The sequence below is a fragment of the Acomys minous genome, assembly GCF_964271855.1.
Source record: "Acomys minous genome assembly, chromosome: 6".
NCBI classification, from domain to species: Eukaryota; Metazoa; Chordata; class Mammalia; order Rodentia; family Muridae; genus Acomys; species Acomys minous.
In genome coordinates, this window is record NC_140487.1 from 14,923,323 (window position 1) to 14,949,074 (window position 25,752).

Below are 25,752 nucleotides of genomic sequence, written 5' to 3' on the forward strand. Positions count from 1 at the left end.
CCACTGTTCCTGTTTTCTCTGCAGAAAACAGCGTACCTTCAAGCTACAACAACCAAATGGGACAAAACAAGATATACTAAGCCAAGGCAAAAGCCCTCATACCCAGTCTGTAGAAGGCAACTCAGTAGGAGAAAGAGCTCCAAATGCAGGCAAAAGAGTCAGAGACACACTTGTTCCCACTGTTAGGTGTCCCACAAAAGCACCAAACTAACTGACATAACATATATACAGAGAACCATGCATTTAAGGCTATAAAAAGATTTCAAGACAGACAATTTAAGCACAAATGACTGTTTTTAACAACAAACCTCTTGACATGAACATATGAGCACAGTGCACAAAAAAATTGTTTCTATTCTGAAAAGCATACTGACAGTTTCACAGAAGTTTCCACGCCTCCCTGGAGGTAACAGTATTGAAAGGATTGAAATGTGGGCGGTAGGAAAAATAAACATAGGGCTACCCCAGCAGGAAACCACATTTGGAGCAACAGTTATTGAGGAGAGAGAGGAATGTCTTCATAAATTGCCATTAGCAGGGCTGACTGGTAACTTTCCATAGGCACTTTGAACACACAGAATAGCTGAAAATTGCAAAGCTTTGAGCCAAATATCTGACCACCCTACCACACACTCATCTTAGTATTCTTTATAATAGAGAAACCATTGAAAAACACCTGTCCCTTGGGAAAGTATTAATTAAGGCATGACATAGTGATAGAGCAAAGTGTTACATAAGCAAAGTTTAGGTATAAATATGGAAAAGCAGATCAAGTGACTGTGAGTAGTTAAATCTGTATGTATATATTGAAAGGAAATTATTTTATATAATATTATGAGTTGTAAAGGCATATTATAAAACAATTTTCCTAATTCTGCATGGCTATTTTAGATGAATATAATTTCCCTTGTAGGGTGACAACAAAATATGAAGTTACTTTAGGCTTTGAGAATGACATTCTCTACTACTTAGCAGCAATTTCTTATTTTTTACACTTTGCTTTAATAAAAACAAAAGCATACATTTTTGTTAACTCTGAATTTTTAAAACAATATTTTATAGCAGACAAGACATGGGAATCACTCTAGAACAAAGCTCCGTAAATGCTCCTTCACCTTGTGCTAAGCAGGACAGGTTATTCTAGGGTAGCTTTCAGGAAGGAAAACGTATTGTCTCGTTTGAAAGATGTATTTAGCCAAACAAGAACCTGACTCATTTAAGAGTTTTATAGCAAACAATAATGAAAAGTAGTTTGCATAATTTTCTCATGTTCCTTTAATAGTGTTTATCTTTTATAAGGCCCTTCGGAACAGTTGCCGGCCACCTGTCAATAATGTGGCCTTTTATGGACTTAACCTTTTATTGCTCTCATGCCCTTGACATATAAAATCAAAGGTCTTAGAAGAAGCAAGTGTTGAACTGGGCAAGAAAACTGCTAACTTTAAATTGGGAAGCTCATCCTCTATCAACTGAAATAGAGAATTTTGAATTACACAAAGAAAATTGGTGAATTATAAAATTCTGTCTAATAAAGTAAAAACTTATTTTCTTATCTGCATTTTTCAGTGTTGATATAGAGTTGTATTTTATATACTAGTTGCATGGAAACTAGGTCAAGAACCATGCATGTATTGTTTTTGTCTCAGTGTTACTTAATTTTAGATGCATTCTACTTGAAAATAATTGTTTTGTAAGTATTAATGACATAAATGCTTTGGGAATGCAAACAGTTGCTTTAACTTATTTTGGGTAGAATAAGACACCCAATGTTTTTATCCAGATTTCCATAAAATCTGTCAAGCTCAGTGTTTTACACATATTTATTAATGTGAATCCAAGACAGATTTTGGTTGATAGTGAACAAACACAGTGCTACAAATCTGTACACAGGAATACATATCTATTCATAAAGTGATAGTATCCAAACCCGAAAGGAAAAAAGCTGTTATTATTCATTTGCACAATTAGATTTCTACTTTCTCTAAATTATCATGAACAAGAATAAATGAAGCAGGTTGCAAGTCACAGGAAATTCTTACTGTTCTTGTTAAAAAAAAAAAAGCACACATAAACCGCACCCCCTTTCTGCCTCTTCTCACTCATGTTAATGTAGGCTGTGGGGCTAAATCTTCATCTTTGTGCAGAGATATTTGGCGCTACATGTCACTTTCTCATATCATGCTTGGCAATGGACTTTGTGTTTCCCTTAGAGTTTGCATACTTTGTTTTCAAGCTGTATTTTCAACCATGTGTGCTCTTAGCTAAATGGGTTAACTATGCGTGGTTGTCAAGAGCAATTTAAGATGGGGTCTTCAGTCTAGTGTGTGGTTATTTTAAGACTGCTTGGACGGCATAAGTAGACAGCCATGCATTGGGTACACAGTGGTGAACATCACATCTTCCATGAGAACACTTAATTGGACACAATGCAGAACCCAAGGTGTAATGAAAAGATAAGAGAGCAGTTAGCGCCTGCAAGGTGGATGTGTTCTTTCAATAATGATTGTATTGCCACCTCTGCTTTTGTGGTTATCCTCACGCAGGGTTTTCTTTATATCATTATAGATCTCCGTTTCATTTTTTTTGTGGGATATGTTACCATTTAGTTCACTGATGAGAAACTGAGCAGTGTTATCTGTGAGGAGGCAGTTAGTAAGAATCTGGACACATTGCTAGAGCTGAAAGTGAGCCATAGATGCAATTGTAAGGCATTTTGCCTACTGACTGAAGTATCTTGAGGAATAGATACAATCTGTGGAATGTAGCTAGTTGTTCAATAATTTAGTGTCAGTGAAAAGTTTATGTTCATAAAATATAAACAAACATATATGAAAGATGCGTTACATCTATGTCTGATATTCAGTACACCCCAAAAGGAAAATCAAATGCACACTATGCTTATACGAGTGTCTTTATGTACCACAGGACCATGTACAATAAATATGTACAGTGGAAATTTTTCTTAATCAAAAATTTAACAGGAGTAGAAAATATAAGTGTTCTTACTTTTCTAGTAAGCTAGATTCACAATAAGTGATGTCATATGTTTTTAATACATCAAAGCATCAACTAGAAATTTTTAAAACTCAGGAAATCAATAAGTTATTTTCATTTACTGTTCTATAGATATCTCTTATGAGTTGAGTCACTCACTCCTGGGTGATAGAGGGAGATGCATAAAACTCAAGAAAGTAATGCAACATAATATCAAAGCTCAGAGAGTTATAATATTCACAGGACTCTCATCTTTTTTAAAGCTTTCCTTTAATTGAAAATAATTCATATAATAGATTTTGATCATGTTTTCTTATCTCCCAGTTCCTCTCACATCCTCCTCATCTGCCTACTCAACTGTATGTTCTCTCTCTCTCTCCCTCTCTCTTCCTCACTCTCCACCCCATCTCTCACCAGATAGACAAAAACAAAACCAAGAAGCACACACACACACACACACACACACACACACACACACACACACACACACACACTCCCCAACAGAAACATAAAACAAAAATAAAAATAAAGAAGCAAAAATCTATCAGACAAGAAATGCCCAAACAAATCAAAGTAAGATAAAAATGCAGGTCACTTTGTATTGCTGAACTCCTCCTGAGCATGGGTCTTAACCTGAAGTGTGGTTTATATACTCAGTGAGACTCCATTGAAGAAAATGGTTTTACCTTTACCATTGGTTATCAATTGCAGATAGCTTCTTATGAGTAGGAGCCTGTGTTTACTTGTTCTGTCCTTGGAGCCCTTATGTGTACTGCAATAGTCTTTGTGAGCTCATATGTGCATCAGTCCTGTTGTGTCTGGAAGATGCTTTTGCCTTGGATTCATCCATCCCTTCTGTCTACTGCAATCTCTCTGCTTTCTCTTCCATATAGAGCCCTGAACCTTGAGAAGAGAGCTTTGATGCATACATCTAATTTAGGAAATTATGCTCCAAATTCTCACTCTCACTTTTTCATGTTGTCCAGCTGTGTGTCATCCACTGCAAGAAGACTCTTTTCTAATGAAGGCTGAGTGATTCGATGATCTATGGGTCTAGCAGCATGTGATTAGGAGTCACTTTTTTGCTATGTTCCTTTGCAGAATAATAGTATACAAATGTTATTGGACAAACAAACCACTTTCTAATTGGATTTAAAGCCCATTCCATGAGACAGAACAAATAGCTGATACTGCTAATGTGACTAAGAACCTGGACTAGATGTATCATGGGCCTTGGGTAAAACCCAGTTCCTGCTCAATCTTATGTAAGCTGTAAACAAATGCTAGCGAGAGGAAAAGCTCCTCTGTGCAGCAGCCTGCAAATTGGGCCGGGAGCTCTAGGGATGTAGCTGGGTGAAGTGTGCGGTGAAGAAGCTGTCTGTGAGCCATCTACATATACTTCGATTACTAGTCCCAATGAACTCATTAGTTAACAAAATTAATCGTGGTTAGAACCATTTCTATAGCCTGTCATTATTAGTTGATCTAATCTCTTAATTATTGTCAGGGATGGAAAATAATAGTACATCAAAAAATTCTCAGCCAGGAGTGGTGATGCCTTTAACTGCAGCACCTGGGAGGCAGAGGCAGTTAGATAACATGTGAGTTTGAGACCCGCCTAGCCTACAAAGTAAGTTCCAGAACAGCCAGGGTTATAGGGAAATCATGTCTCAAAAACAAAACAAAACAAAAAACAAACAAAGAGAGAGAGAGAGAGAGAGAGACAGACAGACAGACAGACAAAGACAGAGAGAGTTCTTCTGATTTGCTTTTGAATTTAGATTCTGAGTTAACACAAGGTACCCATGCTTTAAAATACCTACTGAGCAGCATACAATTTAGCCTTGAGTCTAATATAAATGTGCCTTTCTGTGGAAATAGGATAACAGTTTGTTCAAACACAATGGGAAGAGAAAACTAAAATTAAAGCTATATGGAATTAACTCTAAAACTTTATACATTCTACAAAGTTTCCTTAGAAGTGTATCTTTAGTTTTATAAATCTCAAATAGACTATTTTACAAATCTGTAAGAAATCATTGAAGTATTGTAGGAAAAATCAATAGAGACAAAGTGAAAATAGGGTTAAAATATCAGCAGGTATTCTAGGTTGACACTTTCAACAAGTTAACCATTGTTTAGTTTATGGTATCACCGTCAACATCTTGGAAGGCTATTTTCCAAAATGTAAGTCCCAATAGTTATATGTATGAATCTAATGAAATAATATTCTGGACATACAAAATCCAGTACTAAGTGAAAAGATGACTAATTAGTAAAATATTTCAGGTAATTCTTCACTCTTCTATTTATAATTTTATTGTGCACTGGTAAGAAAGACAACACCATGCAACATCTTTGTTGTTGTTGTTGTTAAATAAACGTAGCTACTATAAACACATTCTTCGTAGTTCTCTTTATGTAAATTGATGGTTGTTTCACACAAAGGAAAGCATCTAAACCTAAAGCTACAATAGGAATCCACAAGTCAGAAGAACTGGATCTAAAATGCAATTGGTTTTATTATTCATTGAAGATGTGAATTTGGCAAATCAGTCTTCTTTTTCTGTCCTGTTTTTCTGAGCCACAGAATGAGTCTTTGGCCTAGTTTAATGATGTTCACTTTTTTTTTCCTTCAGCATGTTGCAGACAAAACCTTATGCATAATCTAGGCATGGATAAAAATAAATGTGAAACCAGACCTTTTATTATGGAAGTAGGACTGAGGAAAAGTGTGCGTGTGTGTGTCTGTCTGTCTGTCTCAGGGAACCCTAAGATCATCACCTGAAACTTACCTACTTAGGACTTGTTAATGAAAATAAAGGGTCATCAAATAAATATGCATCTTCATGTCAGCATTTTTAAAATCATGTATTTATGTAATCTCTGTATTTATTCTCAGTTCTAAAAATGTATTCTTATTTTAATACACTAGAATTTGTAATTGCTTTGAAAATAGTATGCATTGCCTTAGAAAAAGACATATATAAGATATGCATACTTGGTGCCTTGTCTGTCCAGAGAGGCTTCCTCTGGCAGCAGATGGTAGTGGGTACAGAAATCCACAGTCAAGAGATTTCACAAAGAAAGCATCTTAACTGGAGGTCCCCATCAGACCTCTGAGCATGAAGCTCTGTGACTCTGAAGGGGATGAAAGATTGTAGGAGTCAGAGGGGATAGAGGACACCAGGCGAAAACTGCCCACCGAATCAACTGAGCGGGGTTCATATGGGCTCACAGAGCCTGAAACAGCAAACATGGGGCCTGCATAGGTCTATACCAGGTCCTCTGTGTATACGTTATGGGTGTTAGCTCAGTGGTTTTATGGGACTCTTTTGGGAGTGTATGTGTGTCTCTGACTCTTTTGCCTGCACTTGGGATGCTTTTCCTCTAACTGGGTTGCTTTGTTCTGCCTCGGCTTGTCTTGTTTGTATCTTGCTTTGCCGTGTGTAGTTGTTGAAGAAAGGGAGGGGAGTGGTTCCTGGAGAGAGGGGAGGTAGCAGATCTGGAAGGAGTGGAGGGTAAACTGTGGAAACTATGGTCAAGTTGTATTATATGAGAGAAGAATCTATTTGCAATTTATATATTAACAAAAGAAGAAATGTAAGGCTTATGTCTACTTTAAAAGTGTTCCGGTATAACAAGCTCCCTTTCTCCCACAAACCATTGACTCAAGTGTCCTATAAGATACCAAATTATTCATGTTTAACAAATGAATGAATGGAAAGAACTAGAAGTCATTGCTCAACAAAAGGGCCAGACAATTGAAAAGGTTTGTTTTGTTTTGTCTTGATAGCTTAAGTTAAATTGTTTTACTCATCTCTGTAGTTACTGAGTTTTTTTTTTAAATGTACAGCGAATACCTTTTAAAAATTTTAATTTCTCAGCTTTAGTTACCATAAAGTCCCACTTTAAATTCTATCAGTAACACTGTACACAGCCATTAGAGCTCTGCAGTCATAGCCTACAACAATAAAAAAAGCAGGTGAGGGAGAGCATTTTCCACAAAAATAGTTAATTGCCCAGGCAAAGAAAGCCTGGAGGAAAAAGCTTTCATGTGGGGCTATTTTCTTTACCACTTACTAAAACAGAGTTCAGGTGTGAGGCAAGAGTAATGGGTTTCCACTGTGACTAGTTTCTCGTGCCATTTATGAGCAACAATCTCTATCTAGCTGAAATAAAGGAAATGAATCAAAGCAAACTTTTAGTAATCCCCAAGGGAACCTGGAGTGAAATTGCCCCAGCTGTTACCTTATATAGACTCCTTGACACAGTTCAGTCTTGTAGGAGTACTCAGGGACGATCATTACTTTCCAGTCGTCTCGTACAGAGACCTACTTTAAAAGATGTTGGGGAAGTTAATGTACTAAATCTAGAGACGTCTTTCTAAAACGGGAATAGCATGTCACTTTCTTCCCTTTGCCCCGCTACCTAACTCTTGTGCTATTTTGTAGGTCCCTGGGGACGGTGCATGGGAGATGACTGTGGACCAGGCGGCATCCAGACCAGGGCTGTGTGGTGCGCTCATGTGGAAGGCTGGACCACGTTACACACAAACTGCAAGCAGGCTGCAAGACCCAGTAACCAGCAAAACTGTTTCAAAGTGTGTGACTGGCACAAAGATCTGTATGACTGGAGGCTGGGACCCTGGAATCAGTGTCAGCCTGTGATTTCCAAAATCCTGGAGAAAGCTCGAGAATGCGTGAAGGGGGAGGAAGGCATCCAGGTGAGAGAGATAACGTGCATCCAGAAGGACAAGGACATTCCCGCGGAGGACATCATCTGCGAGTACTTTGAGCCCAAGCCCCTCCTGGAACAGGCCTGCCTCATCCCTTGCCCGCAAGACTGCATCGTGTCTGAGTTCTCGCCCTGGTCTGAGTGCTCCAGGACCTGTGGCAGCGGCCTGCAGCACCGCACCAGGCACGTGGTTGCACCGCCACAGTTTGGAGGCTCGGGCTGTCCCAACCTCACTGAGTTCCAGGTGTGCCAGTCCAACCCCTGTGAGGCGGAGGAGAGCATGTATAGCTTGCAGGTGGGGCCCTGGAGTGCCTGCTCGGTGCCACACTCACGGCAAGCCAGACAAGCCAGGCGTCGTGGCAAGAACAAAGAGAGGGAGAGGGACAAAGGAAAAGCCGTGAAGGACCCAGAGGCCCGTGAGCTCATCAAGAAGAAGAGAAACAGAAACAGACAAAACAGACAGGAGAACAGATACTGGGACATCCAGATTGGGTATCAGACTAGGGATATGACGTGCATGAACAAGACTGGGAAAGCTACAGATCTCAGGTAAAATTTTATTACCAGTAACATCACTTGTCTCCTGTCTGCAGAAGCCATAGACGTCAGATTCACTGTATTGACTCCTGGAATTAACGTGTGACAGATATTCCTTAGTTCAGGCTCTTGAGCTTTGGTGGACCACATGATGGTGTTTTTATTTGGGCTATGTGTAAGCCCCACCCTGCTTTAAGGTTTCTCAGCCCACGAATGATCCTGTATGACAAAATACAGCCTCATGGGCAGGAGACAAGTTGGTCAGGGGCAGAGCACACAGCTAGCATCTGTGAGGCCCAAAGCTCCGTTCCCACCACCACAAAGAAACAAGGCTGATCCTTAAGCCAGCGGTGTTGTTTTTCCCCCACAAGAAAACAAAGTAAAATTACTTGGAGCTTGGAGTATTGGGATTTTGCATACAGATATTTATCTGAGTGAGTTAATAGAATAAGGCACACTTGTAATCTTTCCAAGTTTATAGCATTTTCAGAATTACCCTATAAACAAAATCTGCTCTTAACCACCACCTGGGGAACCATACCTAAGAATAATATTCTTTCACGTTTTATAAAACAAAGTAACTCTCTCCAGAGAAGAAAACAGGAAGCAGCAGGAAATAAGGTAAGTAGAAGGTATTTAACCAGGAGTGGCCTAGCTTTGAAAATGTAACTAACTGGCAACAATTCCTGGTTTAGCTTCTGGTATGTAGTCATAATGACTACATTATGAAAAGCTAACTCATATATGATTCATTTGTTGTGAAAGTGGTATTCATTGAGGATCATAGGAAGGACATGATGTTCTCTGGACTGGCTAAATTTTGCTTTTAGTTAAGCCAGACCACTTGGGAGTGGCTTATCTGGATCATTTGCATAATTGCCTTTCCTGAAATATTTATGAGGTTATGATTTGGAGTGAATCAAAGAAATTATAGCAGCATCACTCAGACTTTTACATCGTGTTTATTGTAGAATTGGCATTGGGTGTTCCATCACCTTTATCATGTAGTCTCTTCTCTTGATTAAAAACATAAGATGCATTTCACTGATGTCTCAACCCATATGCCTCTGTTAAGAATCTGGAGATGGTTTGTTGCTGCCCCTGGAAATCCTGTAAAAGGTTACAATTTCCTCTTTACTTTGGAAGCTGGAAGCCTAAATAGGACTGGGCGGCATGCCTGCTCTTTTCTCAAGTAACCCACTGGCTTCATCTTTTTCCCATTCTCCCTATATTTCTTTCACCTATTTTTGTTTATAGATTTCATTACTGTGGATTTTCAGATATAGGTGAAAACTATTTTTTGGAAGAGGTTATAGCTTAAATGAATGAGTAAATAAGAAGGAATGATCAATTCTTCTAAGACAAAAACTTTCACAATACCATGGTTCTGGGTTGCCTTTTATTTTATTTAAACATTTTCTGATACTGGATACTGCCCCTTGGGCTGTGGTTATGCTAAACAAGCACTTTACCATTGATCTACATGGAGTCCTAGTTGCTGTTTTGAACCGATTTGCCACTCTTTCCCCCTTTTTAATTCATACGATTGCATTTCATTTCAGCTGCACAGTAAATTACCCAGATTGCTCCTTCATAGCATCTACCCAATTCTGCTGACTTCGCTGAGAATGTCTGTTTTCCCTGCCTCCATTAACACTTGTGTGCCTGTATATTTGAACCTCTATACCATATGCTTTTTCTACCCATTTCCTATTTGCTCTTTTTCCCTGATAACCTTTATTTGAGTCTTCACACTCTTTTTCCCTGCAGTAGGACAGCTGTCTTAGTTGCTTGGCTCTCACTAAGTAATGGAAGGAGCCTCTAGGACAACTTTGAGTTGACTCCAACTGTCACTGGGTTAGCATGTTCTGGAGGTTTAACTGAATGTTGTCTACTCAATTAAAAGTGTGGTAGGTTGGTAGCTTCCATTGCATAAAACTTAGTAATATTCACATCAGTGGTGTGAATTAAGCAAATATACTTTAAAATGTGGGGATCTTTAAAAATCACTTACAACATTTTAAGAATAACATACATAGCTATCCCAGTATACTGATATGGGCTATATCCTAAAATAATTATATGGCTGGTATTTCTCCACAGTATGAATTATTGTCTTAAGTTCTAGTGAATGAGTGACACAAATCAGGTTTTTAAAATACATTTTGTCCAAACTTTACACCATTTTTGTCAAGGAAACCAGTACTGTAAGATATGAACTAGCACAGAACCACAAATCAAGGATTTAATCATTTAATTTACAATCTTTCATCTCATTCCTTTATTATGATGTAAGAGGCCTAAATAATCATTGAATAAGAAAAGCAATATTTTATTCCAGTAAATAAAAGTCTATAGTTAAATAAGCTTAAGCGTCTTTGGGAACCTCTCTAAAAGCCAATAAAGTGTCTCAAAGCATTACTGCTGAATTGCCCAATTTAAAGAAAACACACACACACACACACACACACACACACATATATCCAGCTTTCACAGAGCCAATAATCAATGACAGTAAGTAATAGTTACAGTCTCAGACCTCTACTAGTCCAAGTTTTGAACAGGGTGGTCATAAGATGTAACAGCTATAAGAAACTTGATCAAATATGGAGCACCAGAGTTCCTGTGAAAGTCAGACCCCACTCTCCACTCAACTGTGGAGAATGTCCTGTCCATTGGCTAGATCTGGGTAGGAGTTTGAAGTTTACTGCATGTATTGTCCTTGGCTGGTGCCATAGTTTGAGCAGGGAGACCTGGTGGCACTCAGAGGAAGGATAACAGGCTACCAAGAAGAGACTTGATACCCTATGAGCATATACAGGGGGAGGAAGTCCCCCTCAGTCACAGTCATAGGGGAGGGGAGTAAGGAGAAAATGGGAGGGAGGGAGGAATGGGAGGATACAAGGGAGGGGATAACCACTGAGATGTAATATGAATAAATTAATAAAATAGAAAAAAAAAAGAAACTTGGAGAGCCACTCTGTCTTGCCACTCCATGAACACATAAAACCTCAAGAGAAGACAGAATTCTCTGTGGGGTGAAGGTGTTATAGAAATACTATGTTTTCCCAATGAGAATTCACTCTTCACTCTTGGAGATTAATAAAGAAAAAAAGCTTTTTTAATATTGCATAATCTGCCTGTTACTAATGCCCAAAGTGGAGCCAGCTTCAAATAGACTTTGCTGATTTAAATACATATACATTAGGCTTATGCATTCTACATACACTGTCATCCTTAAATCATTCAAGTCACCTCCCCAAGTTATACTTTGAACATTTAAACAGAAGCAAGAGACTACAAATATGTGTATGTGGATGGATAATTTACACAACAAACATGTTGTTGAAAATATTTCTTATGTACACTAGTGTTGTCCTTTTTTAATAGTTGTTACCCAGGGTCATTTTTGGCACCAGGCTGAATTATGCTTTTCCTGATAAGACCACAGAGGCAGGCAGCACTTAATGGTCATTGTGACCCTGCACTGCCCATTTGAGCTGCCCCTTAGATTAATGATATGGGGATGATCAGGGATGTCTATCTTTTGTTCTGAGAAAGGAGCCTAATTGAAGGTTCATCTTGGTTAATAGACTTTAGCAGAAACTTTCTCAGCAACCCTAAACTTCAACTGTGGTACAAATTTCTGTCTCATTTTCTAAGAAGCTTGTTTACCACACTACTAATCACCCAGTCATATTGGAGGCAATGCTTTTTAGCCACATTCTACTCTGTATAACTTAGTATTGCCTAAGCAAGTATATTAGTATGCCCTCTAAGCATCAATTTTATGACCTCAAGTTTCTCCTGCATCAAAGGAAATGACATTTCCTTGCTATATATATTAAGGCCTGGGATAGTAAAAAGGATTGCTCAAACATCCTTGGGTATAGTTTCAAAACTGTTAAAGGTAAACCTGAACAAGGAAACTCACCTTCAGCCTGTCAGGCTGTCAAATGTTATGTGTGATAATTCTAAGTAGAAATTAATAGTCAATTCACTTACTTGGCATAAAGTTTGGTCCATATCCTCAGGAGAATATATATGCAAATGTCATTTTACTGGGATATTATGGGATCTAGTTATCTGGAAATCTTTACATTTTTTAAACATATTCTTATTAGAAACAACTATATGGGCATACCTAATTCTACAAAATGGTAAAGATTAAATTTGTCACCATCCATGGGTGAGGATCACTACACTTGCCAGAAGACAGATTTTTTTCCTATGAAACAGTGACTTTTGGCCAGGTTTGCTTAGAATCTTATTCAGACTAGGAAGTGATGAGATAGTATGTCAGGCATTTATCTAGAGAATAAAAACTATTAATGGACAAGATGTTTTTATTATTTTAAAGATACTTTGACAATAAGACAGGTTAACCCCTGACAGCACTCATCCTACCTCAACGAGGATGATGAGCATCAGTGAACCTCCTTATGGAGGTGGCTTCATTTGTGGCAAACCAGGCACTGGGCATAATGTCCTCATTTCTACTATAGGCAGAGTTCTGCCTAAAAATGGGCAAGCTTGGATGCCGGCAGAGTGGGCGGCCAAACTCTGCCAACACAGGGTAAGCAAGTTCTCAATAGTTCCTGCCTCATAAATATGTCTGTCAGATATATTGGGCCAGAATATTGAGGATGATGCTCCAACGTTATAGAGAGTCTTGGGTGACTACTCAGGCAGAAAACTATCTCTGTCATCTTCTCATTATGGAAGCTACTAACCTGCACTTCCTGTCTATTCAAGTAATTAATTTTATTCCTTTTGAAGTCTCTGATGGGGTTGAAGACCAGATAGTTTAGTGTTTTATAATTAAGCTTAATTGTTTAGGGGTTAAGATGTTTTTAGGTCTAGATAGATGTTTTAAGCTGATAGAGATGAGATATGGTAGATATTAATTTACAGTCAGAGTTTTAGACACATCAAGATAGTAAAGATTTTTTTTCAAGTTGCCAAGTACAGATAGTCAAAACACTATGACTGTAATATTTATATAATTCCTGATTGTTTCGTGGTTCTTCTTGCTGTAGGTAGTTTATTGTACATATGTATATGTAAAAAAAAGAAAAAAGAAATAAATAAAAACATTATTTAAAAAGAACAATATGATGCAACTGAAAGGGAAGTTTGTTCAGATGGGAGCTAGAAGATTAAAATGATGTTTTTTTTAAAAAAAAAAAAAAGACACAATTGCAGGTAGGCCAGCTCCTGCAAGGAAAGACTTCCATTTGCTTACTAAGGCACAAGTTTCAGGAGTGACCAGGAAGTGTGCTGTAAGTACAGCAAGACACTTCTGGGACAGTACTTGGCAACTTTCGAAAATACCTTCCATGTAAATGCACTTTGTTTTGTCACATTTTCTGACAAAGGCAATTATAGTTGTAATTACAAGCCCATTGGAAACATTGCCAAGAACTGTGGCAAATTCAGCCCAAGAGATTCCTGAGGGAATAAGAATGAGTTCCTGAGGGAATAAGAAATTAAGATAATAGATGGTTGGGGTGCGGGGTGGGGGGCATGAATGCAATGCTGGTGAGATAGCTCAGCAAGTACAGGTGTTTCTGGGCAAGCTTGGCCATCTGAGTTTGACCTCCAGAATCCACATAAAGATGAAAGGAAGAGAGCTGACCTATCTCAGCTGTCCTCAGACTTCCACATGCATGCTGTGATACCCACATCCTATCGTCCCCCCTCAACCTTGGCGTATCTTCCCCTCTGTGTGTACACACACAATAATGGTAAGAACTTTTTTTAAAAGGAAAAAAAAAAAAAAGGAATTTTGTGATCCCAAATAGCTTTCCAAAAGAGTGTCAAAAATTATGGCATAAAATCTTGTATATCTTTCTTAGAAGAGAGCCCATTAGTTTTCAGCAGATTCTACAGTTCATCCTGAGGAGGGTGAATTTCTAGGCGGTGTACACTGAGTTCCACCACAGCAGTCTTGCCAGGGCTTTTGAGGTTTCATTTACTTGGTGTACTATATCAGTACGAAGGCTCACTTCTCACACTAAGACACTGAGAACTGCTGAAATTGCAAATTTAATTCTACCCTTACCAAAAAGAAGCAAGAAAATTACCTGCTATTAAAGAGAGCATTGACTCCTTTTAGGCTATTCAGAATCCATTTATAAAATTACTACTTCTCATGCATACGTAACAGGCTTTTAGACTTACAATTTTCAGATAGTATCCAGTGTTGACATGCCTGTCACATGGTCTTCCTCAGCTTGCCCTGGCTGCCTCTGAATATGCTAAGAAACAGCCACTGTGACTATTTCTTCTCTTTAGAGAGTAGATAGCTACATAAGCAAGCCTAACTTCTTTGGGAATGCAAGCGCTGTCAGGGAGGTACGTGCCAGAGTTATGACAAGTCCAGTCTCAGGCATTCTCCATTCTGCTTTGGCATGGAAGCTTCCGTAAGCAGAATATTCCTGATGCTACCCAGTCCTCTTCTAGGATTCTACCAAAAGAACGGTTGACAGTATTCTAGAAAGTAGAAGAAGAGAAAAGTTGGGATTCGGCACTGGCTGAGTTTCTGTAGCAGAGGCAAAGCTCTTCTGAGCTCTAGGTCTCAGATTTTCCCAGAGCGCAGCTCTACTGTGATTCATCATTACTAGTGATTTCTTTTTCATAAATAATGGTTTCACCGAAATTTTCACATTGATAAACATGAGCTTGAAATTTGTTTTCTGCTCTCTTACTAAGTGACAGCTACACAAGAGTAAACCATCAGAACCACAAAATGGAACACTGGCACATCTGAATATAAAACAAAGCAAAGCCCAATTCTCAGGTACTTATTTTCCATTATAAGTAGCCTGGCCCCCAAAGAAACAATAAAATATTGAAGTGCTTAAAGAGAGGACACAAGGCAAAGGACAACCAGGATAGTGAGCTTTTCCTGAAAGGAAGTTGACAGGATCCAGGACGGCCTTCCAAAGAGGTACTATTATTAATGCTGGGTAGATTGCCCAGAGCTGAGGTGGTGCTGCAGGAAGAATACAAAAAGAGAAAAATCATCAGTTCTGAAATCTGGAGGCCAATATCAGTGGATTGTGCAGGGGTATCATGTTCACATGTCAGGCTAGCTTGTGGGAGAGAGAAGAGCTACCATCTGTTGAAACCAATAGAGCCTGTGAAATCAAGCTCAAATGCTTGGATGTTAAATTCACTGGGTACAAACATCTCCAAATTTATTAGTAATGAAGTTCAAGCATGTCCATCCATTTGTGTGTGTGTGTGTGTGTGTGTGTGTGTGTGTGTGTGTGTGTGTGTGTGTGTGTGTGTGCGCACACACATGCTCATATATGGGAATGTAAGCATGCACATTTGTACATGCATGTGCAAGCTAGAAGGCCACCTAAGGTGTCCTTCCTCAAGCACTGCCACCTTGGTTTATGAGACATGGTGTCCCATTGCGTTGGAGCTCGCTAATTAAGCTAAAACGGCTGGCTTCAAGCCCCAAGGACACACTTGTCTCTCCCTTTCCAAGACCAGGATTATGAATGTGCACTACTAAGCCCACTGTTCTTCACATGGGTTCTGAGGATAAATCCCTGGTCCCACTGGTTGCACAGCAAAAATTTAACCAAATTTTATGAACCCAACACCATACTGGAGTTGTAAGGCAAACTAAATTGGTGATTTTTAATTTATTGAGAGAGAGAGAGAGAGAGAGAGAGAGAGAGAGAGAGAGAGAGAGAGAAAGAGAGAGAGAGAGAGAGAGAAAGAGAGAGAGAGAAGTGTTGTATAGTGACTAAGGAAGATTATTATAATTTTCAACAAATATGGACATGTTTCAAAACATTAACTGCATCTATTATAGAATCCCAATAACTTTTTCTCATGAGAAACAACTGACTTAATTACATTTTTGCACCCTATTATAAAGTTGGTCCATAGCCATTGTGTTAGTCTTCATTGTCTTACTGTTTGCCTGTTCCCAGGGTGTAATAGTAGGAAATAAATAAAGCATAAACTTGCCATAATCAGTTAGAAGGAAACACATGCCCATTCATGTTCCTTCGACCAGGCGTGTTTTGCTAAAATATCTTGTATTAGCCTGATTTAATTGTTGTCTCCATGGCTTACTGCCTCCATCTGCTAATGTGCCCTAGACCTAGATTTTCTAGATTTTGTACAGTCCAATCTAGGCCTACAATGTTTCAGCCTCTGAGACTTACTGATGAATGGGCTTACACTTTGTAGTTCTTTCTGAACTCTGGCTGGCTGGTTCAACACAGGTGACCGGTGTTCTGGCTCAAACCCCTCTCCAGCTGACTGATTCAACTTGTCTTCTCTGAGTTTCTCACTGAATTTCTCTGCTTGGCCTCATTTGGAATAGCTCCAGAAATGTGTTCTAATCTTCTGGCTCCTTCTCTTTCTCTGGCTTGTTATGTCTTCACCTGTGTCTAATGTGTTCTCTGTTCAAACTCTCTCAGTAAAACTCTCCCAGTAAAAATTGCCTCTGAATTCCACAAACAGAACTCCCAAAACTCAATTCCACTGCACTGCTTCTCAACTCCCTGACTCAACTGAACTGCCTGAATGGCACTGCCTCTTGAGTGTTGGGATTAAAGGCGTGTTCCACCACGCTTGGACTTAAGCTTTTCTTTACCTGAAACTTGCTCTATACCAGGCAGGCATTAAATTCAGAGATCTGCTTTCTTCTGCCTCCTGGGATTAAAGGCATGTCTGTATTCTACCCAGATCATATAGACCTAGAAGGTCTTTGAATGTGCTTTCTTTCTGGGTCAGCCGTGTTTGAATTAAAATTCCTTTACAATGTGTACATTCATTTAAAATAAAATGCTAGAGTACCCAAATAGTGAAAACAAATCCTAAGAAGCATATATTCTCCACTGAACTAGAACTGGAAGCCAAGATGTTTACTGTTATCAAAATTATAAGTCAAAACATCTGCTTCTCTGTATTTGGTCCCTAGTTAGCATTATTTATAAACAATAATGCATTTCTCTTAAAATTTGTGGTTGAATTTAAGGATAACCTCACCTTCCTCTTTTCACCCAAATTCAGTCTACTTCCTTATGTTCTTTTCCTCAACTTGATTTTATTCCTTAAAAAAGTAACTAGAAAAAACAAATGAGTAGTTGCCGCATACTTTATATATAAAGACATACATGAACGTGTAAACTTATATGTTTAAATGGCTAAAAATCTGTATAGTGCTAGGTAAGAGAATATAGGCTTATGTTTATTTCATGGGACACCATTTGGAAAATATCTCAATATTATAGTGCTTGGTCAACACCAAGCAACTGTTATCACAGTTGTTACAATTGGATTTCCCCATTAATATTATGAAATATACCATTATTAACATTGTGAGTACACATTTTCTTGGTATTTGTTTATTTAGCTTACTCTTCATCTATTATAAGCTCCTTATTTGTGTTTCCTTTTATTTCTGTTTTTAGATATTCAAATGTTGATTTAAATGTTTATTTATTTTTATGCATATGATGTTTGTACATTAGGAACATACAGGCCATGGCACACATATGGAGGCCAGTTCTCTCCTTCCATCGTGAATAATAGGATCCAATTTGTTTTGAGGTTTTCATAAAACTACTTTTACTCACTTGGCCATCTCACCTCCCTGTTTCCACATCTTGAAAGCTGTTGGGTAGCTTGTCACCAATATCACTTATTGCGGTTGATAAAGAGAAACTAAGTCCTCCTGTTATGAATGTCTGCTTATAAACTCCTAGCAAATTTAGGATATCACAGTGACCATCAGGGTCACTTCCCAATTCTAAAGTAAGACTATATCACAGCCAAAATAACGTTACCTCCCTTGAACTTCTCTGTGTCACTTCTTCTAAATATTTTTAATCACTTTACAGAGGTATGTTTGACATGTACATGCCATACATATATAACATACAGTCATTTACTACATAGCAGTCTTTTACTGATTACACCAAAATTATAATGGATCTTTAAAAATCTTTACCACTAGTGATGTTGTGGCTGTTGTAATATAAGATCATAGCTTTGCTCACAGGTTTGTCACAATGTTGGGGTAAGCACACTGTGCTGCCAATCATGTAAAGTACAATAATGAATAATAGGTATAAAGTAGGCTATATTGTCCATTATTTTACTTGAATTCTCTAATGTCTAGAGGTAAACTAAATCAACTAGTGTCTCAGGGGATGTTCATATCCTTAAGTAACATACAGCTGTACAACTCTACAACCATGTACAGCTGCCTGAGTTTAGTGGTCAGAATATATTTGTGAAACCATCAAGACTAGTAAATTATATCACCTCCCAATGTTTTTTCCAATCCTTTTTATTGTACCACGAGCTTTACTAATACTATTCTGCATGTCAAGAATATCTAAGAGCTCTCCTTCTACACATTTAAAGTATGAAATACAGCATGGACTGTTCTTGTGTGACTAAGGACACTGTGACAGGAGAGTTGAACAAGAAAAAGCTGTGGGCAAGAATTTCAAGGAGTTGATATGAGTTACAGGACGGGATTTGGAGTTTGAGCTAACCTTAAACCAAATCAGCATTATCCTTGCATAATCTCCTTCCTCCCCCCACGCCCCCTCCACACACTCAATAGGGTTCATTTCACTCCTCTTGCTTTTCTTGCCGGCTTTAGTAGTCGCTCTTAGTTAGTTGTTCTGTTTGATTCTCTGGCTTGAGATGGTGTGAGAGCAGGTTTCCTATGGGAACCAGCACTCCCTCCACCAGCATGAACTCTGATTGGCATAGTGACCTTGTAGCTCCTTGGCAGTAAAAGTTATCTCGCCCATTGTTTTCAGTCATTTGCTGGAATTTGGCTAGCACCACATCAGTAGTAATGAGTTTTCCTTCGACAAATAAATCAGTAATGTTTTTAAATGGGAGGAAACATTTTAAAAGGAAATAACAATTCCCATAGGATAAGGAATTAAATAAATCATTATAAAGCTCTATCTGCATAATCTAATTAAGAATACAGTGGTGGGCAGAGTTTGCTAACAATTTGGATTGCAGTTTCACATTTTTAAAAAAAAATTTAATTGGCTTCTAAAATTGTTATTCATCCATTGGTCATAATTTTAGGATTCTATTCATACTTGTATTATGCAGTGTTCTTTACTTTTCTAATTTTATATAATTTCATTATGTGAGATGTCTTGTGTTTGAGAGGTAGCTTCTTTTATTTTAATTAAAAATATATGTGCACAGACACTACATTCTAAAAGGATGTGATCATATAAGCATTTCTTAGTAGCATTTACTGGGTTAAGAATGATTTCTGATAAACAAAACGACCGTGCTCTCCTTAGAACAGGAAGCCTCTGTACTATAAAGTTTTGTAATGCCAGCACAAGCACTCATCGTGCACTGTTGTGGAATAAACAAAGCAAGTCTGTGGTGAAGAAAATTCACCATGAGTACCAGAAGCTAAGATTACACTAATTATTCCCTTTAGCTTTACAAACAACTTAAAAGTTTTAAAAAGACATCAGCAGATGAAAGACATCTTATAACCACAGAGATATAAACATGCACATATTCCCATTGGTGACTAGAGGTCAACAGACACAGATATGGAAATTCATCTGTAAGATGCATACATCTTAACTCAGATAGTAAATATGAGCTTATTAGAAACTGTTTTCTGTTATTTGGCATTTCAATGCGTTTGGATAGTGTGCTGGTATATTTTGAAGCTCACAAAGGTTTTCAGTTTTTATTAAACATTGACTTCTCTGCCATATTCTAGTTTTTCATGGCATATAGTAAAACTATGTTCAAAGTAAATGAACCAAGACCTAGCTCAAAGTTTCAACTCTGTACAATGCCATGGTCCTGCAATAGAATTTTTAATTTTATTACTATAATAGAAAAGACTATGGAAAAGAGTAGTATGATTGAAATCTAAGTTGGTGAAGATATTTTGTATCTCTAGTGGGTTTCACATGGTGGAGTTCATAGTTGGTAAAAAGAAAATGAGCTTAATGAACAGATAAATCTAATGTGAAAACAAGTAAAAATTTAGGAGAAAGACTGTGTATAAATTAGCTACAGTCATTTGAAAGGCTGATACAATTTGACCAGTTCCTGGAAAATAAGCTGCATTTCCCCAAGTGATGTAAGAGAATATTCCACTTCAATCCAAATTTTAAAAATGATTTGGAAGCGATGTGAGCTGTTTTTTGATGAAGGCACAGAAGATACTGATATTACCTGCACTGAAGGAGCCGGTGACAAAGAGCTGCAATAACCTTGGCAAGGAAGGCTAACAGCATTATAATAAGTCAGACATTTTTGGATTTTTTTCCTAGTAATCTTGGGGGAAAATCATATTCATTGACAGAAATAGTGTGGCGTGGAAAGCCTTGTTGGTGGAAAATATCAAGATTGGGATGAGCTCAATAAGAAATACAGCAATAACACTTTCTATGTAACAGTTTAATGTTATCTTCTGACTGCTGCCCAGTAGCAACTTCCACCCTCCAGAGTTCTGATAAATAAATGAGAAAATCCTAAAATGGTCAGGACGTCATTGCCAATAGCTAAAACAAAAGCGATGTTGTCTGGCCTTTTCTGGCACTCTATTACTTTATGTCTCAAGTCTTATGCAGAATCCAAATCGTGCATTTTGCCTGGAACTACATATCCACAGTAGAGCAAAGCTTGGGATACTCTGGATGACTACATGTATCAGAGGCCTGAGTATTAAGTATCCCAAAATTGAGTCCTGGCTGTGCCTGTATGTGACTTCATGGTGGTTGGTAACCAGAAAGATTTCCTTCTACGTGTCTCTACGGTCAGGTATGCTAGCCTAGATCATTTGATTTTATAGTTATGCATGTTAGCCAAATCATTCATGACCCAGATTTCCCCTGTTGGTTTTGAAAACAATTACTTTGTTGTACTGACTCCTGTCTTCCACATTTATTTACTTTTTCTAATCTTTAGTGAAAAGAGAAAAGAACATCTGCTGCCAGCATGTGGCATAGCTCCTTTCTGCAGCATAACAAATAAGGAGGAGGAGTCTTTTAATCAATGAAAAGTGCGTTGTGTAGATCAAGGAGGATGGGTACAAGGCAAGAGGCAAGGGAGAGTATTGAGGCACAGAACTGAAATAATCCAGTCTCAAGTCCTAATGGCTTCCAGGTCTCACTCCTTACTTACCTGCTACTGGCAATTGATAGTTACTGGAAATTGGTGTAGGAAAATATTATTTCTGTAGATATGGCCACTTATGAGTAGTCCATGTATCGTGGAAGGTCCAAATACATATAGGTATAAGCAGCACTGAATGCAATTAGTGGGTTATGAAAATTATATGAAGGTGGGAGGGGTCATGCTGAAAGATAGTTGCAGGAAGTTAGTGAGAGGAGCTAAGAATTAGATGTCATCATATTTCATTGTTGATAGACATAAAAGTCTCCAAAATAAACAATTTTAAAGTAGGAATATGAAACAAAGCTAAATGCCTTTCTGTTTTGAGATAGGATATCCAGCTAGGTGTCCTTGAACTGGTAACAACCCTGCTTAACTTCCTGAGCACTGTGATTCCATGTGAGTTACCAGCACACATATGTTGGAAATTCTTTCAACATAAAGTGCATTGTATAAAAGATAGTCATGTCCAAATAAAAACAAATCTTTACCTTTGTTTCTATTTTAAATATGTAATGTAATAAAATGTAATTTAGATAATTTTCCTACATAAAAAAGAGCTGAAATATTCAGTGAGTTTTTTCACACCCAAACTTAATATCGTGCTTAAATATATAGCTTTACACATACCTCAGTCTCACTTGAAAAGGGACTAGAAAAGAATTTGGTGCTGTGCTGACCGATCTCATGTCTTCTGCTTTCAAAGGTTGTTCATCATGCACACTTGTGTGTTCAATCAATAAATAATAATCACTCATTTTGCCTAATCTTTTCCTTGAAAAATCTTTCAGTGACATTGATTTTGACAATCTTCTCCCCAGTGGCCTATATATTCTGAAGATGGCAGTATTTTACATGCAAATATGCATATACCACTATAAGTTGAAAGAAGAGGCACAATATCATGAATTCCGTTATCTTTGGCTCTCTATGCATGCGGGGATTATTACTCTTTCATGCAGTGTATATTCTGTGTCCCTTTGGACACTGTCTCTATAGAGTCAAAATTGTTCTAAGCTTTCATTTTGGTCATTGGAGTAGATTGGCTATTTAAACTAACAAAAATACTTACATAATCTAGTCATGACAATAATACATGGCTTGCCACATTTCTAATACTAAGTAATACTGAATAAACAGTTTTAGATATTTAGGGACAGTAAAAAAGGAAATGAGGGCAAGTGCCTCCCTGGTGGTGCTTTTTAAGGTAAGCTTTTTTGCTTAGTCTGTGAGAGTTGTAGTGTCCTTTCTTAAAAGTGCTTGGAAACTAAGACATATTGGACACTAGAGGAATGCTCTTATGCCAGTTGCATAACATAGAGCATCCCAGAGCCTAGATTCAAGTAGGAACTATACCTGCCATTTCATAACTCCAAAATGGAACAGTAATCTCATGTTGCACATGTGAGAGGACTATTATCAGAATACAGATCTATTTTTTAAATTTTATTTTATTAATTTATTCATATTACATCTCAATGGTTATCTCATCCCTTGTATCCTCCCATTCCTCCCTCCCATTTTCCCCTTACTCCCCTCCCCTATGACTGTGACTGAGGGGGACCTCCTCCCCCTGTATATGCTCATAGGGTATCAAGTCTCTTCTTGGTAGCCTGCTATCCTCCCTCTGAGTGCCACCAGGCCTCCCCATTCTGGGGGACGTGGTCAAATATGAGGCACCAGAGTACGTGTGAAAGTCAGACCCCTCTCTCCATTCAACTGTGGAGAATGTCCTGTCCATTGGCTAGATCTGGGTAGGGGTTTGAAGTTTACGGCCTGTATTGTCCTTGGCTGGTGCCATAGTTTGAGCGGGACCCCTGGGCCCAAATCTGCCTATCATAATGTTCTTCTTGTTGGTTTCTAGGATCCTCTGGATCCTTCAACTTTGCCATTCTCCCATGCTTCTCTCATCTAGAGTCCCAATAGGATGTACTCCCCTCTGCCTTACTTTCCTGGTAAGTGAAGGCTTTCATGGGACATGACTCTTGGGCTAGTATGCAGATTTAAGTGAGTATATACCATTTGGCTCTTTCTGCTTCTGGGTTAACTCACTCATTATGATCATTTCTAGCTCAATCCATTTGTCCACAAGTTTTGGGAATTCCTTGTTTTTAATAGCTGAGTAGTATTCCATAGTGTATATGTACCACAGTTTCTTTATCCATTCTTCTACTGAGGGGCACTTAGGCTGTTTCCATGATCTGGCTATTATGAATAAGGCTGCTATGAACATGGTTGAGCAAAGCTTCTTGTTGTGTGCTGGAGCATCTTCTGGGTATATTCCGAGGAGTGGAAAGCTGGGTCTTGGGGAAGCCCTGTTCCCATTTTTCTGAGATAGCACCAGATAGATTTCCAAAGTGGCTGTACTAGTTTGCATTCTCACCAGCAATAAAGGAGTGTTCCTCTGTCTCCACATCCTTGCCAGCATGTGGTGTCGCTTGAATTTTTGATCTAAGCCATTTTGATGGGTGTAAAGTGGAATCTCAGAGTTATTTTGATTTGCATTTCCCTGATGACTAAGGAGGTTAAGCATTTCTTTAAGTGTTTCTCAGCCATTTGATGTTCCTCTGTTGAGAATTCTCTGTTTAGTTCCAAGCCCCATTTCTCACTTGGGTTATTTGGTTTGGTGGTGCTTAATTTCTTGAGTTCTTTATATATTTTGGATATTAGACCTTTGTCAGATGTAGAGTTGGTGAAGATCTTTTCCCAGTCTGTAGGCTGTCGCTTTGTTCTCTTGACAGTGTCTCCTGCCTTACAGAAGCTTCTCAGACTCATGATGTCCCATTTATTAATTGTTGACATTAAGGCCTGTGCTGTTGGTGTTCTGTTCAGGAAATTTTCTCCTGTGCCAATGTGTTCCAGGCTCTTCCCCCCTTTTTCTTCTATCTGATTTAGTGTCTCTGGTTTTATGTTGAGGTCTTTGATCCACTTGAATTTGAGTTTTGTACAAGGTGACAAGTATGGGTCCAGTTGCATTTTTTTACACATAGACATTCAGTTAGACCAGCATCATTTGTCGAAGATGCTATCCTTTTTCCATTGAATGGATTTGGCTTCTTTGTCAAAAATCAAGTGACCATATGTGTGTGGATTCATATCTGGGTCTTCGATTCTACAGATCTTTATCTATGTAAAATAGCTGTGAAATTGAGATGATGATTTAAAACCAGTGATAATAAAAGATAGCTCTTAAAGTAATTAGATGCTCCAGAGTTTGTGTGAAAGTCAGACCCCACTCTCCACTCAACTGTGAAGAACGTCCTCTCTATTGGCTAGATCTGGGTAGGGGTTTGAAGTTTACTGCATGTATTGTACTTGGCTGGTGCCGTAGTTTGAGCAGGACCCCTGGGCGCAGACCTGCTTATCATAATATTCTTCTTAGGTTTCTAGGATCCTCTGGATCCTTCTATTTCCCTATTCTCCCATGCTTCTCACACCTAGAGTCCCAGTAGGATGTCCTCCCCTCTGTCCCACTTTCCTGGTAAGTGAAGAGTTTCATGGGACATGCCCCTTGGGCTAGTATGCAGATATAAGTGAGTATATACCATTTGACTTTTTCTCCTTCTGGGTTAACTCACTCATTATGATCATTTCTAGCTCAATCCATTTGTCCACAAATTTTGGCCCCATATTTGGCCACGCCTCCTGGATGGGGAGGCCTGGTGGCACTCAGAGGAAGGATAGCAGGCTACCAAGAAGAGACTTGATACCCTATGAACATATAAAGGGGGAGGATGTCCCCCTCAGTCACAGTCATAGGGGAGGGGAGTAAGAGGAAAATTGGAGGGAGGGAGGAATGAGAGGATATAAAGTATGGGATAACAATTGAGGTGTAATATGAATAAATTAATAAAATATATTTTTAAAAGTAATTAGATGCTGAAGATCAAAGATTGTGTTGAAAAAATAGGAAAGAAGAGAACATAATTAAGTATCCTTCAATTGATCAGAGTATTATCCATTAGGCAAGAATCTGTGTAAATATACCATATGTATGATTCCAAAATTTAAACATCTTACTTTCTTTAAACATCTATGTTTCATACTAGAATAAGATTAGCATATATATATATACATATATACATATATGTATATATATATATATATATATATATATTATTCTCCCTAAGTGATGGAATTTCTGATTCTTCTCACATTAGCTAAAAAAGCTGTTTAAAGTTTAGAAACATCCAAAATATAATTTGAGAAGTATAATCTTTATATCTATTCTGGTTTTTGTGCAAAGGTCATCCTATCATAACAAGGATATATAAATAGCATGTTTGTGGGATTTTTGATATTCAAGAAATCCAAGAT

The 25,752-nt window shown here is 38.2% G+C and overlaps 1 protein-coding gene across 1 annotated transcript in view; it reads left to right on the forward strand.

Moving 5' to 3' along the window:
* The window catches only part of THSD7A (thrombospondin type 1 domain containing 7A), a 363,069-nt gene that overhangs the window by 152,939 nt on the left and 184,378 nt on the right, over positions 1–25,752 (forward strand). Inside the window, exon 2 of the mRNA XM_084784371.1 lies at positions 7,449–8,280. Coding sequence (XP_084640497.1) covers positions 7,449–8,280 — 832 coding nt within the window. The remainder of the gene's footprint in view (positions 1–7,448; positions 8,281–25,752) is intronic.